The sequence below is a fragment of the Chelonia mydas genome, chromosome 17 (genome assembly GCF_015237465.2).
Source record: "Chelonia mydas isolate rCheMyd1 chromosome 17, rCheMyd1.pri.v2, whole genome shotgun sequence".
NCBI classification, from domain to species: domain Eukaryota; kingdom Metazoa; phylum Chordata; order Testudines; family Cheloniidae; genus Chelonia; species Chelonia mydas.
Window position 1 is genome coordinate 19755047 of NC_051257.2, and position 18013 is coordinate 19773059.

The 18013-nt window shown below is 46.9% G+C and overlaps 1 protein-coding gene and 1 long non-coding RNA gene across 2 annotated transcripts; both read right to left on the reverse strand.

The window, feature by feature from the left end:
- Nucleotides 1-687: 687 nt before the first annotated feature.
- On the reverse strand, nucleotides 688-9917 carry RHBDD2 (rhomboid domain containing 2). Its single transcript, XM_037880432.2, has 4 exons — nucleotides 9673-9917; nucleotides 7702-8103; nucleotides 7099-7249; nucleotides 688-4679 (listed from the first exon to the last, which is right to left on the reverse strand). Exons 1-4 carry the CDS (start codon nucleotides 9857-9859, stop codon nucleotides 4304-4306), a joined length of 1116 nt encoding a protein of 371 aa, XP_037736360.1. The 5' UTR covers nucleotides 9860-9917; the 3' UTR covers nucleotides 688-4303.
- A 2215-nt stretch (nucleotides 9918-12132) lies between these two features.
- On the reverse strand, nucleotides 12133-16395 carry LOC122463208. The gene is made up of 3 exons (XR_006286368.1): nucleotides 16067-16395; nucleotides 15712-15747; nucleotides 12133-12803 (listed from the first exon to the last, which is right to left on the reverse strand). It is a non-coding gene; the product is annotated as an uncharacterized LOC122463208 (long non-coding RNA).
- Nucleotides 16396-18013: the final 1618 nt, after the last annotated feature.

The window sequence follows — 18013 nt, forward strand, 5'->3', positions numbered from 1 at the left end:
CTGAGGAGAGAGAATGGGGAATAAAACTAATGCACTGAACATCAATAAAGGTTAGGGGAGCGGGGAAAAGGAGATGCTTCTGACTTCATTAAGGAGCAGATCAGTGGGTTTAGATGTCTGGCTGGCCTTTGGGTGAAGGAAGAGTGTAAACAACCCAGAGAAAATCACTGGACACAGGAACCAATACTTTAAAATACTGTGTACGCCTGTATAAAAACATTTTGCCTTGCTGGAGCAGCTTCCTAGTCCAGATCTCAAAAGGCTTAAGTGCATTTAGCCACACACCATGTAAGTGGACAGATATCACTTTACAATCGGGGAAACAGAGGCCCAAGGCAGACAAGCTAATAACAGTTTCAGCTAATGAGGAGAGCCCCCGGAATGCTTATACTTCCTACATCGAGTGTTCCATGAAGCTGAAGCATTGCCCGTCATGCAACTTCAGTGCGTCCTCACATTCCCTCCCACTTGGATCCTGCATCAATTTCCCAAGGTTCCCTGGTGATGCACGCCACACAGGCCCACTCTAAGTATTCTGGTAGAGAGTCACTGCTACTGACTAGTTCTGGCTGTTCACTGATTTAATAAATTGATGGGTTTGGTACCTAGCAAGGGGGCACGGGATTGCATGTGGCTTCAGTCATCAGCGCAGGCTATGAGCAGAATGAGGAGCAGGGGGAGGAGAAATGCACGAGGGTAAGGCCTTTATTTTTCCAGTGTGTTTGAATCCAAGCATATGCATTAAAACAATGGCCCAACTCATCCCCTCCCCATCCTCCTCTTGTTGGATGGAAATGGTGCAGCAATGGACAGAGATCAGCACTTGGATAAAAGCGAGGTGTCTGTAACTTACCCCAGGTAGGATAACGGTCGCATGGAGGCAGAAGTGATTTCTTCTCCCTCCCTTGAGATGGTTAGTATTACTGTGATTGACAAGCTGAAGGTCTTACCAGGTTCTCAAGTGACAGCAGTAGCCAACATATTTATTTCATCTGCATCTGGCAAAGAGGGTGTGAACCTTCCTCTCCAGTACAGACTTCGCTTGTACAGCTAATCAGCCTTTCACCACTAGCTCGAATGATAGTAATGCACTGTAAAGTGAGCTCCGCTTGAAGACTACTTGACATTCCAGCTAATGAAGAAAGCAGCCGCCCACTGGTGGTTCTCATACAAAGCACACAACTCCTGTCTCCAGGGTCTGCACCGGTGGCTTCCAGTTAGTTTCCAGGTGCAACTGAGGGGGCTGACTTTGACCAACAAAGCCCGGCATGATTTGTGCACTCAGAAGATGCTTCAGTCTTCATGCTTGATCCTGGGAAGTGAGCTCAGCTGGGCTGCTCTCCAAGTCTGAACAGCTAGAGGATCCTTGGCTGCAGCACACGTCCCCCGTCCGTCCAACAAAGGTCTGGCTTCTTGACCAGCTTGGTGCAAGGGCTTGATTTACCCTGGCTTTTCACCCATCAGGGAGGGCAGAGTAAGGGAAGTCCCTTTTAGCTGAATTTTTGCAAGCTCTTTATACCTTGGGGATGTCCTTCGCTGCTCTCACCGCGACAGACATGGGAGCAACTTTTAGAAGTCAATATTTTAGTGGCTATGCCTTTCCACGAGCATATACCATTAGATGATGTCTGCCAGACCCTGCGTTCAGCAATGATGAGAAGGGTTAACGTTCCCTATTGCCTCTGCAGTACCAGCTTTCACCCGTGGGTGTCTCTCTTCACCAGCTAACAGAACTAGCATGCTGTAGCGAGCCAGCCTTCACCGGGACAGCAGTGGGGCTCCACCAGTGGTGAATGTGATCCCCAGACACTACAGAAGACACACTCCGGTTTTTGGTTTTGGCCAGGAAATCAGATGAGGCTACTAAGTCGTTTGCTTTTCAAATTAAACTCAAAGGTTACATTTTACATGGGAAAGTATATAAAGCAGCCAGTACCAACCCTCATCTCTATGCTACAGCATTTGGAAATATTTCTGGTAGAGCCTATTGGTTTGTAGGCAAAAGGCCTCACACTTGTCAGTGACCAATGGTATGGTAGAAATATAGGCATGTGTTTGACTAACAGTGGTCACTCACCCCTTGATTTTATCCCTATTGCTAGTGTTTCTTCCAGGCTGTTAAACAAAATCAGAACAAAAACTCTAGAAAAGCATCGCATCTGTCATTAAATACAGTCACAGTAGAAATGCTTCCAGCTCCTAGGGAAGAGGTATGCCATCGCATAAGTCATCTTTTGAAATGTGGTGGCACACAGTGAATTGTAGTGTTCGCGAACGAGATGGTAACAGCAGCCATCTCCAGCAGGAACACATACAGGTTCTGTGACCAGCCGCATCTTCTTCAGAGAGCTCCGCCCAGGGACCTCCATCTTCACATGCAACACCCCTGGCTATTCCAACCCTGGCCCGCAAGGTCCTAATTTTGTACCTCAATCTTCTCTCAATGTCTCTGTCTTCTTAAGGTGGTTGCCAGTCAGCTATGATACTAACATTAACAGCTGGTAGTGGAGCATCAGCGCAGAGGTGCCTTGCCCTTTCAGACACTGACAGGGGACGAAAATGTAGGAGTAGGCAATCGATAAATATTGATGTTAGCGCCTAATCCAGCCCTTCTCGCCTGACCCAAGAATCCAGATGCGGAACAGAACAGAAACCATCATATTCTCCCTGATACGCAGTTTTCTTTTACTTTGGTGCCTATAGTAATGTTAGGCGCTGAATTATGAGGATAGAAAAGGTGTTGAATGAAGTGAAAACTAAGTACTTCAACACACCATAAAATAAGCAAATTTCACCTCCCTCTAAGAGCCAGAAGTTATCCCCATTTTAGAGATGGGGAAGCAAACCCCGATGAATGGACTTTCCATCCAGGGTAATACAGTGAGAAGTGACAGAGCTGGGGCTAGAACACAGATCTTTTCATAGAATCATAGAATATCAGGGTTGGAAGGGACCTCAGGTGGTCATCTAGTCCAACCCCCTGCTCAAAGCAGAACCAATCCCTAATTTTTGCCCCGGATCCCTAACTGGCCCCCTCAAGGATTGAATTCACAACCCTGGGTTTAGCAGGCCAATGCTCAAACCACTGAGCTATCCCTCCCCCCTGCTCTTTTGAGTCCCAGTACGCTGATCTAACTAGCAGACACCGCCTACAACCCCCTGCTTATGTTAGTTGTCTCCGATACTAATTTTGGCACCAAAGAGCATTCTAAAAGCTCATCAAATGCTGCATAGAAGGGTAACAGCTAAATTCCATTTGATTCAGCCCAGTTCATTTTAAAGGCCCTTCTCAAGCCTTGGAATTTATTAATTAACGTACAGTAGCTTAAGTCTACCCTCATACTCCCCAGGAATATCCTAAATCCCTTAAATAAGATTCACCCACCCCTTTTGCAAATATCTAGGACAGCCGCATGAATCAAAGCTGGCATTGTGGCCAGCATGCAAAGTTACTGTGGGTGCCTGCCATAGAGACTATGTGACAGCAACATGACTGGGGAAGGCAGCCCATGTGGCTGATGCTAATTAGAGACTCTAGCAGATGGAACCGCTGCTATTCTGCGTGGCAGAAAATGCCACCACATAATTCACTCCACCGTCCCCCGAATCTCAGCTCAGATTCCAAGGCCAGAAAGGACCATTGTAATCATCTTATCTGTCCTCCTCTGTAACACAGGGCACAGAACTTCCAAGGCATAACTATAAAAAACAGATCTCTCTCTTCCCCATCTCCATTTAAACAGTGCTGTTAAATTAAATCGGTGTCAGGTCACCGGAAACCCAGCATGTGGGTCCTGGCTATACTGCAACTGTAAATGAGTCAGGGACCTACCTTAGTCCCTGTAGTCAGGTTAACACCCAACTAGTCCAGTGTTTTGACCATTAGTGCCCATCTACACTACAGTATAATTGAGTCAAGGGACAAGTTTGTTGTAACCAGGACCGTGGCTGTAGCATAGAGAGATGAGGCTGTAGCCACAATGTGTAGTGAGGAATCCACATGAGAATGAGGGACAGACAGGTAGTGGTCACAGCCTTCAGCCAAGATTAAAAAATGTATCAAAATTCAAAAGGAATATAAATAAAAGAAAGAACCTGAGCATTGGAAAAAATGTCTATAAGCAGACTCTGCAGTGGGACAGAAAACTCAGGGGCTGCCGTCGACTGTCCAATTTGACCCTGCACCCTCAGTTAAAATCAAATGAATCCTTTTGAAGCAGTCTCCTTTCTCAGCAGCACTCCACTGAACGCTGTCCACACAAGGGCCCGTGAGGGGAGGAGGGTCCTGCTCCTCTTTGGATGATCAGTGTATTTGGACTCCTGAAAGTTCAGCTGGCACTTTCGCTGCAGGGGAACCCGATGCATACTGAAACTGGGCCTCCAAGTTCTCCATCCCCATGGGTATCCGAGAATCAGGCAGACATGCACCGTGGGAGGAATGGGGATCAGCTGGTTGGCAGCCGTGTCCAGGTGAGGCACCGAAGTGGCCCTGCACATAGAATTTCCCAAAGGCAGGGTTGGTTGGGTAAGGGGGGGGACCCTGGATGTGCCCTGGTGTGCAGTTGGGCCAGGGTCCTAGGCCCTGGGCACTGGGGTGCTGCAACTGAGCCACAGGAAGGGCTGGAAGTGAAGAGCAATAGTAGCTCTGGGTGGGGTATGAGCCTGGCACTGGATTAATCCTGAAAAGGGGAAAGAAAAATTACAGTGTGCTCACATCTGGCATTTCCAAATATCTACAAGCGCCCGTCGGGCAGACTCCTCTCCGACTCCACTACTCAGAACCGTCATTACAGTCAATCCCCATCACGACAGGCTGAGCTCAGCTGCCACTTCTTTGCAATTAAATAAAAGCAGGGTGGTCAGCCACCCACTAGAGACATTTCCATACCCCTCAATGGAGAAAATACATGGCCATAGTCTTGTGGAACAAGCACGCATGGAACCAACCCCAGGTAAGGTAAGAATTCTGTATGCATCTCCTGTGCCTCCATTTAAGGTGTGTGTCCTTTAACTATTCACTTGCTGAGTGCTATTTAGCAACATGTCATGAAGGCTTTAGGAGAAGAGAAGAATAGGTAGTTCTGAGCTGCAAGGGCAGTTATTAGTATAATGAATAATTCGGGAGTGAGGGGATCCAGAAACGGCAGCTGCTAACAGGAGGTGTGACTCAGCAGGATGAATCAGACCAGGAGATGCTCTGAGCCCAACAGGTAATAAAGGAACGATCCTTCTGGGTATTTGGCAGTTGTGGTCTTTTGACTCCCCATTCTCCAGGGCAAGTACTGATCAACCCGGGAGAATGATGAGTCACAAAGACCACAACTGCCAAATACCCAGAAGGATTGTTCCTTTAATGACCTCGATATCAGTTCTTGCATTCATGGGCCACAAAACATTATGCAAAAGCATACAATGCTGTAGGAATCTATTCTGTCTGGTTGTGAACTTTATATTTGATCTTGAATCTTAGCAGACAGGTGGAACAACAGATAGCAAAAAACCTAACAGTTGCTTTGGTTTTTTACAGTGGGATAAACTTAAGCTGCAGAAATAAGAATAGGATTTGTGTTTGGTAAATAAAGTTACATTCAAGCATAGCTCAGTTAATCTGGAAAGTCCTAGAAACACCTTCCCCCACAGACATTTATTGATAGCTAACGTTTGTATAACATCTTGCATCCAAACGAGTCTGTATTTCATCTCGCCCAAGACACGGAGCCTTCAGAAGCACAGCACTGGCTTTCATCAACAAAGACATCATTATTAGTAATAGTACAGTAGCTTCAAGGCTCCAATAGAAGTCCTGGCCCCACTGAGCTAGGCACAGTATAAAAGCACAGCACAAGACAGTCCCTGCCCCAAAGAGCTTAAAGACACTGGGTCAGTATAACCCCCCGAGGTACAAACTTCCTCCAGCTCCCCAGCTTTCCTTGGGCTCGTCTATATGGAGAGGTAGTGCATGACAAGCTGGGGTGTAATCTACAGTGCTGTAACCCACCATGAGCTATCTATCCACATGGACCCTGCTACCAGGCACTAGAATCATAGAATATCAGGGTTGGAAGGGACCTCAGGAGGTCATCTAGTCCAACCCCCTGCTCAAAGCAGGACCAATCCCCAATTTTTGCCCCAGATCCCTAAATGGCCCCCTCAAGGATTGAACTCACAACCCTGGGTTTAGCAGGCCAATGCTCAAACCACGGAGCTATCCCCCCCACAAAGTTCCATCCTGCTGTAGATCAAAGCTCACTATGGAACTTTTAGCACATGGCAGGTGCACAGCAGACTACAACACTGTAGATCTACACCCTAGCTTCCCACCTATCAACTTTTCACATAAACAAGCCCTTTGTCTCCCTTGAAAGCATTGTCAGGGCATGTTCCAGTTTAGCGAAGGAGATCTAGTGACACTGCCCGAGGTATTATTGTTACAGGCATGTTTTTATACCTCAGATGTCCCCCTTTGGTCATAAGAGAACAGCTGTAATCATGGGGAAATACTTCTCTGTTAGAGAACTCACTACAGTTATTCAGATACACAGAAGTTTAACCCTACTAAAAAAATCCTCCTCTGTCCACTGAGATTGGAATGTTGGTAGTAAAGGTGCTTTAGAATGGGATAAATTTCTAAATGTATCAGAAGACAAGTGAGCACTCACAGCTACAGGACATAACGGGACTTGGAAGGCCCTGAACTCTATTTCTGCAGAGAAATCTTCCCTCTACACTGGAAATGTGCTCTGTAATGAAGACAATGACAAATTAATAACGGATACCGTGTTCTTATATCAAGCCTTTCATCAGAGGACTCTCAAAGTGCTGTATAAGTCCAGTATCCCAACATTCCTATGAGGTAAAGTGAGGCTCACTGATTTGCCAAAGGTCACCAGTGAACAAAAGCCATACGTCCTGTGTAAAGTTTTAATCATTAGATCCCAGTCCCTCCTCTAACACGGAGAGACAATACTGTGGAAATCATGATATAGTTTTGCAAGGTCATTTCACACCAGCACTTGTTGTCAGACCACACTCCCTACACATCGCAGCTGCAGCCTTTCTTTGGGATTATCGGGAGTGTTATTGAGTTCATGTACTTACTTCCTACTCTGGGAGACTCTTCTCTCTGCTAAAGACCCTGGAATATACTTCAGCCCTGGTATTCTCTTCAGCAGGCTGAAAGGGAACTTCTGATCCAGCCTAGATACCACCGACTCTGGGAGATCCAAACAGAAGCAGTAGCCAAGACCATCTGAGTTTAGCAGCGTGTTAAGGAAGACTGTGGAAGGTGCAAAATGGAATTAACTTTCTACATACAATCACTCTAAATACACCACCTTTTTACCACCAAATCAAGGCTTCTCTCAAGGCAGAATGGCTGGAAAAAATTTCCCCTCAGTTTTCAGACCCAATGAGCACCATGACTCTCCCGAACGCATTCCTTACGTACACAAAAGCCTCACTGACTACAATGGAAGTGAGGGGTGTAAAATAAATGCAGGATCAGGCCCCCCTCTATTTAGCAACAATAAACCTAAGAGTCACTGAGCAGTCTACAGAAAGCCATGAACCCGCACAACAAAAAGTCAGCGAGCCTAAGCAATCAGAATATAGCATTTTTTCCTACTCCTTCCCCAGCACAAGTCAGGCTCCACACATGCTCTTTTCACTGGTTAAACAGGTTATCACACCTGAAAAGGATACAGACTTTCCCAACTATGAGGCCACATATGTTACTCAGGAGTGAGGAGTGGGGAATGAACCATGCCACGCAGAGCATTAACCAGGGCACCAGCACCATAGGAACATTAACCCCAAAGAGTGGTGCCCTTCTCATGCGTGAACGTGTGGTGGACACTGCCAACATGGCAAAAGCAACTGGTGTAAATCCTTTGGCATCTTCCACCTCTGACACCCCAGAGATGACAGCCTCAAATAAGAGATACAACAGGGCCGAAGAAATGGCAAAGGCAAAGGTGACGAAGCAATGCTTCACTGTGCCTACGTTCTTCTCAAAGCTGCCAGCAAAGTACCAGATGATAACGCCACTGCATACCAGGGATATCAGATCTTCATAGACAAAGATATAGGTCACCAGTCTGTGAACTGAGCAGACAGTCCTTTTAGAGAGGTACAGACAGCAATGAGTTTGCTTTAGGCCATTTACTATGTTAAGTTTGATCAGAAGAGGAGAAAATAAAATAGGAAACCACAGGACTTTTTTGTTTGTTTTTTAATTCTATCAAGCTGGAGAAGAATCTTCCACAGAATGGGGTGGAAGACAAATAGCTTGGGGCATTTAAATCTAGCCTGGACAATGTGCCCACTGCAGTCAGGATTAGTGCTGTGCTAGCCCCGGGGACATTTTCTTTCTGCTCCTTGGCCCAGCACCAGCGTTTGGGAAAGTGTAATAGTCTGGAAATATCTGAATTGGTCTTGCCAAAAAGTTTTTAGCCCTGTCAGAATAAGAGGCGCACCAGACCTTAAAATCACATCAATCTAATTGTGGTCTTATTTCTTTCACTTAAACTGTAACACATTAGTAGCTGATATTTCTTCTTTGGACCATCAGAAGGATGCTGACAGGTTTGTAAGATATCATACCTTAGAAGTGCCACAGGACCCTCAGACTATCAGTTCTTTCTTCAGCACTGGGCTGCGACTGAACATAGTAAATCACAGACCTCAGACCAATACAATTTTCAATCTGTGGGCAGGATTTGGTGCCCCAACGAGTCCTCCTCCCACTCTAACTTCTGAGATTCTTATAATATGTAAAATGAAAGTGAATATTGTCTGATACAACTGGTTAGGACCAAAGAGAAGGTAAGAAGAGTACATTACAGATTAAGTTAACCAGAGCAGAAATACAAAAATCATTCAGTACTGGAGGGTGGACAACATGGGGATTAGGGGCATGAACAAAAGGGTATATGGGGAAAGTGAAGAATGGAAGGGCAGATTCTTTAAGCTCCTGAGATCTTAACCTCACCCCCCTACCAGAACATTCTGGAACTCAGGAACTCTCCCTTCACCCCACATCACACAATTACCAGCTTCTAAGGTGTTAACATTGCAACCTAGAAGGATAGGTCCCCAAATGAGGAGAGTTCTCCACTGAGGCTATGGTGTTCCAGCGTGAGAAAGGACCTCGGGGAGAGGTGTGTGACAGAGAAGTGGGTACCGAAACGGTGTAGGGCAGGAAATATCAATAGTATTATGCAACTGTCCAGCAGCTTTGGGTGGACAGATCCATCTCTTGGCGATGAGGAGGCCCTTTGAAGAAGGTGGGGGTGCACAGGGGCATGCCTGGAAAGGTACCCCAGGGCTGGTGGATTTCTACAGCTGGTGAGGAGGGAGGTGGACCCCAGGATGCGGAAGGAGGTTTCCAGCAGATAGGACGCGGAGGGGGGAGTGTCTCATGGCGGCTGGTGTACTGGAGGAGGGGTCTCCTGGGGCATGATCCCGAGGTAGGGGGGCCCCAAGCCAGGAGAGGCCCGCAGGGGGCGAGGGGGCCCCAGGATGCGTGGGGGGGGGCATGGGAGGGGAGGATGCAGGAGGGATGGGGAGTCCTGGGCGACCGGTGGCCGATGGGGGAGGGGACCAGCTCCCGAGCGGCCCGTACAGGGGGGTCCCGGGGGGACCTCATGGAGGCGGGAGGTCTCCTGGCCTCACCTTCCCCATCGCGCACCGGCCCGGGCCGCAGCGAGCCAACGGAGGGGGGAGGCGGCTCGGTGGCCCCAGCCCAGCGCAGCAGGCCGGGCCCGGACACCAGCAGGGACAGCAGCCCGGTGAGGAAGGCGGCGGTGGGGAGGCACGGCCAGGCCCCCGCCCAGCGGCTCTTCCCCGGCCCGGCCGGCATCCTCCCCTTCGGCTCGGGGCCAGCGTTCTTCCGGGTTCGGGCCCCCTTCCGCTTCCGCCGCTTCCGCTTCCGGGGGAGGTGGCCGGGGTCGTGCGGTTACCGTAGCAACGGGGCCCCGCCCGCTCCCGCAGTGCCCTGGGCGGGGAGCAGCGGCCTCGCCGGGAGCAGCGCGGGGCCTTGGCCCCGGCACAGGCCTCTCCCACTGGCCTGGGGTGCCCGTGACGTCTGCCCCCCCCCCCCCCCCCGGCCGGCGCCACGCCCAGGCGGGTCAAAGCCAGGCCCCAGGCGCTGGAGGCGGGGTGCTGGTCCCGGCCCTGCGCCGCCGGGGGCCCCCCACAGCCACCCTGCGGGGCGTTGGGCCGCCGGCGGAGACTCTGGCGCCACCCCGTGGGTCCCGTCTTGGCCCCGCTCCCAGGGCGCCTGGCAGGGAGTCAGTGCAGGGGGGAGCCAGGCTTGGCAAAGCCCTGGCTGGGATGATTTAGTTGGGGATCGGTCCTGCTTTGAGCAGGGGGTGGGACTAGATGACCTCCTGAGGTCCCTTCCAGCCCTGATATTCTGTGATTCTATGAGCCTGGTGTTGGCTTTCACTGGACAAGAGCGAAAGCTCATTTCCTGGGCCGGAGCAAGCCAAGAGCTTCCCTTAACAAGAGAGTGTGTAGAAACGGCCTCGCCAGCCCCCCCGGGCGCCGGTCTTTGTCTTCCCCAACCCCCCTCTTGCGGCTGTTCCCCCTCTCGGCTCGCCTCTTCCTCACCCATCCCCCACCCCTAAATCTGTACCCTCCTGTCTACCTTAGGTGTCCCCCCAGAACTGAGTCCGAACCCCGAACAGTCCTTCAGACGTTCACCCTCACCATGCCCCCGCGAGACAGGCTGGTGCGATTATCCCTCTTGTACAGAGGGGGAACTGGGGCACAAAGAGACTAAGGGCTGGAAATGTGAAGGTCTTCGGCTACCTAAAGAAATAAAAAGGAGTGGCTGAGAGAGGGGAGTGGGGGAGGAGGGTGCTGAGGAGGGGAACTGAGAAGGTTATAGGGTCTTGTTGGGGACACTGGGCATGGCCACTAGGTAACTCGAGGGGATGGAAGACCACGAGTGTCGATGAAGCCCCCTCGCACTTGGCCCAAGTATCCTTGCCCCTCCTGCCTCCGCCTGGAGGCACTCGCAGCAGTTATGCTGAGGATCTGCAACAATATGTTGTAGAGTCAGACTGCCTGAAACTAAACAAGGCCAAACAGGGCAGATATGGAAGAACAATGCTGAATAAAGCAGCTTTATGTATAGTTTCACAAATGATACAAAAAACAAGGGAACTAGCTGGTAACTGGATTGGCTGGCTATATGGATACTTAGGGCAGCTTGCTATTGGATAAGTATGCTGAAGAAAGCATGTATAAAAGCCTGTGTAACTTCCTGCTCTGGGTACAGGATTTGAGATTCTAATCTCCCTGTACCTTTTTGAAGCTTCAAATAAACTTTTCTGCTTCTCCACCCCGTTGTGATTATTGGCTGAAGCATACCGGGTAGCGAACCCCCCCCCCACTGCTGTTGCTCGCCTCTGGCACTGGGTGCCGGCAACAGTCTGATCCCAAACCCAGCAAAGTCAATGGCTTTTCCATAGGGAAGTGAAGGGAGCTTGAAAATCATCACTCCTGTTGGGCCTTACGGGCGTAGGCACTTTTGAGAATCACACCAGCTGCCTATCTGCATCTGCAGGCACTTACATACCTTTACAAATCTGGCCCTAAATGACTTGCCCAGGGTAACACAGGAAGTCTATGGCAGAGCGGGAATTGCCACCGGGTCTCCCAGGCTAACATGCTAACCACTGGACCATCTTCCATGCCTTCCTTACTAATTCCCATTCAAGATCCCTCTGCTTCCCTCTTTCACTATGGGGCTGATCTAAAGTCCATTGACTTCACTGAGTTTGGGATCAGACCCTATAACCATCTCGCTTCCCATCCTCAACAATCCTCTTCCCCCACTCTAATCCCCCCACTCCCCTCTTTCAGACACTCCCCTTCATTTTCCTAGTGTTGGAGCAATGCTTTGGAAATGTAAAGGGCTATAAAACTGCTAAGCACCATTATTATTCCTTCCTCCATCTCTCTGCTGCTCTCCCACCACCAGACCCATCAGAGAGCAGTGTCCCCTTGTTGCTGAGGCCTCCAGCATTTCAAATCACTCACAAAAGAATACGTTTAGGCGACAGTATAAATGGTAAAAAGAAAAGGAGTACTTGTGGCACCTTAGAGACTAACCAATTTATTTGAGCATGAGCTTTTGTGAGCTACAGCTCACGAAAGCTCATGCTCAAATAAATTGGTTAGTCTCTAAGGTGCCACAAGTACTCCTTTTCTTTTTGCGAATACAGACTAACACGGCTGTTACTCTGAAACCTGTCAGTATAAATGGTGTGATTTGCAGCACAAGAGGCTGCAGCACCCCGAAGCATTAGGAATAAGCCCCTTCACCCACTTCCTGACTCCTACCAGTTCAGTGTCCCTGCAAAATGCACTGGGCGATCGTTCTGGTCACAAGAGATGACTATATATTTCCAGGCACTCTTTTCCGCCATGTACTCGCAGTCATTAGGGTATTCCCCAGAGAGTCTGCAATTAGTGACCCTGAATTTACGAATACTTTTTTTATACTCCTGGCCCTTTATGACATGCACTTTCCCCATGGTGCATGTGGCATCGATAACCTCCTCGCGAGCATGAATGAACGTGTTGAGTTTTTTACAGCCATCTCTAGTCATTGCGATCCATTTGTTTCTCATTTCACTATTACATCTGTTGTGGTCTATGGTGTCCAGTAGGGTCAAATGTTTCCGTCTGAAGGCCAGGGGGTTCTGAGCGCGAGAGATGCTGATGACAGACGTAGCAATGAATAACAGACATATCAGAGACATTCCCTTCAAAGCCATGTTGCTTAGCTGGACCTAGGTTAAAAACAAAGACACAAAGGGATGGAGACCCAAGGAAGGACTCCATAGATTTATAGATTTTAAGGCCAGACGAGGCTGTCTTTCATCTAGTCTGACCTCCTGCATTGCAGAGGCCATACAATTTCACCCAGTGATTTTTGCATCAAACATTTAACTTGTCGTTAACCTTAGAGCTTATCTTTTGGAAATCTGATCTTGATGTAAAGATCTTAAGTGATACAGAATCTACCACATCCTTTGATAACTTGCCCCAAAGGTTAATTACCCTCCGTTAAAAATGTCCACCTTTGACTTCCCACTAGCCTTAAAATGTCTCGCTGCTGCTACACCAGTGCAGCTTCACTGGCAACAGCAGGGGCAGTAGACAACGCCGTGGCAGCCACGGGCAAGTTGACCATGGTGTTATCGAGTACTGCTGTCGGCAAAGTTCGATGATAGAGTGGCAAAATCCCCAGCCCCTTGTTCACACTCAGGCTCCTATCCATCACTGCTACCTGAAATAGTAGGAAATTCTATGGATAAAAAGCCAAGTATTGACCTAGCTGCAGAATATTATTTGCTGAGCATCTGTGCTTGGTGCTGTACATAGGAGACAGTCTATGCTCCACGTGGCTTACAGTCTGAGACTGGCATTGCTAATACAGTATTGCTGGCCATGTCAGTGCCTAAATAGAGAGACATAATACAGAGCAAAAACAGCAATGGAGGCCGGGGATTCCTAACTCATGGGAACTAGTATCTGTTAGATATTTTCCTGGCTATGTCTTTCTAAGCAGCTCAGCTTTCCAAACTGCTAGAACCAGACATAACTAGAATGTCTCAAAGGGGGGTTATCCATAACTCTACTGTTTTTATGTCCCCATGGTTTTTTTTTTTCTGCTGTATGACAACTTTGTTTTGCAACTGCAAATGTTTGTATAATAAACGTGTATTTAAAGGCTCTCTGCCTGATGTCTAAAGGTGTACATGTCAGATTGCTTCCTGCAGGTGTATTATATCATCATCATCATCGCAAATCTCAAAGGGACATGGCCTGCTGGCAAATCGAGCACCACCCAGATTGATCTCTGGCAAGGTGCTCTGATTGCATATTCAGTTTGTTTATGTCCATCACTGGCAATCTTCTCCCACCACCAGGGCTGGGCTAACTGTTAATTGCAGAACTGCCTGTGTCCTAAGCAGGGGAGCATTTATTAGTGGGGCTTCTGATTTTCAGACTTAACCGATAAACACCCCAATGCTAGATATACTCTATATGAAATCAGTGTTTATCCAATAAACACCAGAAATGGTTACTCAATTTGTGTTGACTTCACTCCTTTCCCCATGCAGTTTGTTTATACAGGTGAAGTCTCTGCTCCCTGGCTTGTATCTAATGGCTCGTCTACACAGAGCAGTAATGTGGACTACAGGGGTGTGATTTCTAAAGTGCACTGACATGTTGTGTATTAATTGGTCCATTTAGACCCTGCTGGTGCATACTAAAGGTTCCCTAGTGTACTTTAACCTTGTGCTATTTGAAACAGTACTACGCATATATCCAAAAAGAAAGCCCTTAACTAAAATGCAGCCACCTCCAGCCTGAAGCATGGTAGCTACTTAACAGTGCACAATGTCTATACAATGTACACAAGCCAAACTGCAGGGAGCAATTTAGACCTCCATCCTGCAAAGGCTTAGGTCTGTACTTTGCTTTTATGCACTCTGATGTGTTCCATCAACATCAGTGAGATTATTCACAGCATACAAAGTTAAGCATATGCATTTATCTTTGGAGCCTTAGGTTGGCAGTTTGGGATTATCTGAGCTGGAATTTGGTCACGGACACCCCTGTTCTTGTGACAAGTGAAACAGGATCTATGAAACGAGCACATATCCAGGACCTCTGTGTTGTATGAAAGTTAAAAGGATAATTGCTCTCATATTTAAATGGAATTTAGCTGAAAGAAATACAGTATATAACTTCCCAGGATACAATGTTTAGCAGGAAAAGGTAGAAATGGTTTGAACTATTTTAGACCTTTAGAGCCTGGCGGGAGATGAGCGGAGCATGGGGAACAGATTTTCAGAAGTTTCAAATTACTTTCTTCTTCTTCTTCTTCTTCTTCTTCAAAATTAGCTTTAAAATAAAGCAATTTAACTTTGGCGCCAAGGGGCCAGACAGCATCAATGACTCAGGCCTCCTGAGTCTGTTCTATTCGCTAGAAGCACCTGGGGTTGTTTAAAGGGCAAAGACATGTAACTGACTGTGCGCCTGTATCCGAATTAGAACTCCTTTGCCCCGGTAAGAGTGCAGGATTCTCTGACAGATGCAGGGATTCTGAGTGGTGCTGGAGAGAGCTGTCTGAGAACTCCATAAGCTGCTGATTTTGATCTCTATCATCCTGCTGCTGGCTGCCGAGTGCTGTTTAAAATCTGGTCCTTATTTAGGTGCCTAAATGGGAGTTGAGCGGTTTGGAAAATCTGGCCCAATCCCAAGAGCATGTCACATGGAGAACTTCCAACGGACATGGACAATTCTTTGGGCGGAGTGCTTTGGTCCCAGCTTTACATAGTATAAACACCCCAATGCTAGATATACTGTATATGAAAGTACATATATATGATGTACATAGTAAGGCTGGGAGCACAGAAGAAAATACAGTTCACTGAGGGGAGAGAAAGTTGTCCAGACAGAGAGACAACACAAACCTCACTTTAATTAAATATTCTAGTCACTGCTTGTTCTACAGAAATGCTTTCGCTTCCTTCTGGGCTACGGCCATAGGATCTGCCTCCTGCTATGCCTTGAAGGAAAGAAACAACCCAACTTGTTTACCAGTCTCCTCAATCAGATCTGCTGCAATCAGAAAACTCTTTTCTTTCTCCATTTAAAAAACACACAGAAACTCAAGTTACTTACAAGTTATGTTGTTCTTTTCCAGCTGTTGAGGGTGATCTGAAATAACAAACACATTAGGGTTTAAAAGAAAATTGTACAAACGGCTTATTTTTCCTCCAACTCATTATTTTTGAACTTGCTTTTATTTTGCTCTAGTCTTACATAGTCTTAAACTAAATCTTTGAAGTATTTTGAAGAGATCTAATCCTTAAGTTAATATATTCATAGTGATTTAAAAGAAATCAGAAACCCTTATTCCCAGTGGAGTGGGGTTTGCACTCTGAATCAATATTGTCCTAACCTTTAATTTATTAAAGATACAGATTGGGTACAGATTAAACTTCTTTGCTCAGTTTTTCTTTTAAAGTTCTCTTACCAGCTTTGAAATGGGACTTGAAATGGATTGACAGGTTTTTGTCTGTAGCGTCACACAAGCTTCTGCATCCTCTGCTGAAATGCTGTTTTGTAACTTCTGTGAGCAAAGTGAGTCAGTTAATTGGCACAGATATTCCTGTGCCCTCCGCTACAGAAGTATACTAAAAGGACTATATTTTCTCTTTCTCCAGCAGTGGAAGAACGCTACTGTTCCAAAGCTTTCATGAATCAGATCCTTGGTCTTTTTTATAGTTCACTCATATCAACAGGGTCTGAATTTAAAGTGCACTTTGGGAGGGACAGGAAGGGAATATAAAGTTAAATCTACTGTTAGAGGGATTTCCCTCAACCCTCCCACTTCCCTGGTTCTTGTCACGCAGACAGCAAGCAGCAAAAGACCAGAAGTCCAAAGTGCAGACAATGAGATCTTTATTGGGGTTAGTTTCCAAGCAAGCATGTTCTGAAGCCCTTCACACCAGTTGGGCTTATGTCTATATGCTGATAGAGTCTGTTCCCCAGTGTCACCCTTCCCAGCTCTAATACTGCAGAGCATTTACCCCACCCGTATCCCCCTTCCCAGCTCTGATGCCACAGAGCCTTGCCTGTGTCCCTGTTCCCCCGCGCCCTTAGCAAACATGATTCCAATTTCCCTTCCCTACCGCTTCCTGTTTGACCCCAGTTTATATAGTAATATTCTCAGCTATACCTTAACCAATCATTTTACTGAAATCTATCTAACCAATCCTAACATATTGTAACATAATTCTCTAACCAATTATATCCCACTACCCTAATTAACTTACACCTAGCGAAATTAATTATACATTAGACAGAAATAATTAGAGAACCAGACAGATTAACAATAGAAAAATGGGGGCCATAAAGATAAAATATACAGAAATGAGGGTTTCACAACCACAACCATTGATAAGTGATTTCTTGCCAGACATAGGGTGACCAGATAGCAACTGTGAAAAAACAGGACAGGGGGTGGGGGTAATAGGTGCCTATATAAGAAAAAGTCCCCAAAAAACTGGACTGTCCCTTTAAAAACGGGACATCTGGTCACCCTAGCCAGACAGGATGCTATCAAACGAAGTTTTCTTTAACCATCTTTATCTGGTGGTGATGGGCACTATCAGGACAGGATTGTATTCCTAAGAGCCCAATACCACCTTATTTCAATGTGACTAGTTTGGGATGTGACCGTGCCCCTGCTGCTTAGCCAAAGGCCTTACCTAAGAACAACGCCTCAGACTCTCCTAGTGAGAGAAGGCCCTTACACAGGCAGACTGCGATTTTGATTCTTTGTTTTATAGTGCTGTAACTAGCTAAGTGATAAAAATACACCTAAGTTCTTAAAGTATAGGCCTTTACAGGCAGGCCTGAATATCTGTATTCTAACATCTACAAAGATCAATCTAAGACCAAGAATCCAGATCCAATTTATAATATACAAATAGAGCAATGGCCACATTTTGACCCAGCCTTAACTGGACTTTCATTTCTTTGCCCACAAGTTTACAAGTGCAAACTACTCAAAGAGAAGTTATCAATGGTTCGCTGTCAAACTGGGGGGATGTATCTAATGGGGTCATGCAGGGATCTGTCCTGGGGCCGGTACTATTCAATATTTTCATTAATGACTTGGATAATGGAGTGGAGGGTATACTTATAAAATTTGCAGGTGACACCAAGCTGGGAGGGGTTGCAAGCACTTTGGAGGACAGTGTTAGAATTCAAACCAACCTTGACAAATTGGAGAATTGGTCTGAAATAAAGAAGATGCAATTCAATGAAGACAAGCGCAAAATACTACACGTTGCGGGGAAAAAGCGAATGCACAACTACAAAATGGGGAAAACTGGCTAGATGTAATATGGCTGAAAAGGACCTGGGGCTGATAGTGGATCACAAATTGAACAAGAGTCAACAGTGTGATGCAGTT

Bases quoted from the DNA above. Each gene is read 5' to 3' on its own strand.
- RHBDD2 (XM_037880432.2), bottom strand. From the start codon at position 9,859: ATGCCGGCCGGGCCGGGGAAGAGCCGCTGGGCGGGGGCCTGGCCGTGC. The intron at 8,104-9,672 runs GTGAGGCCAGGA...CTGTCTGCTCAG, and splicing joins GCCGGTGCGCGATGGGGAAG to TTCACAGACTGGTGACCTAT. The intron at 7,250-7,701 runs GTATCCTTTTCA...TGCTAAACTCAG, and splicing joins CCTCATAGTTGGGAAAGTCT to ATGGTCTTGGCTACTGCTTC.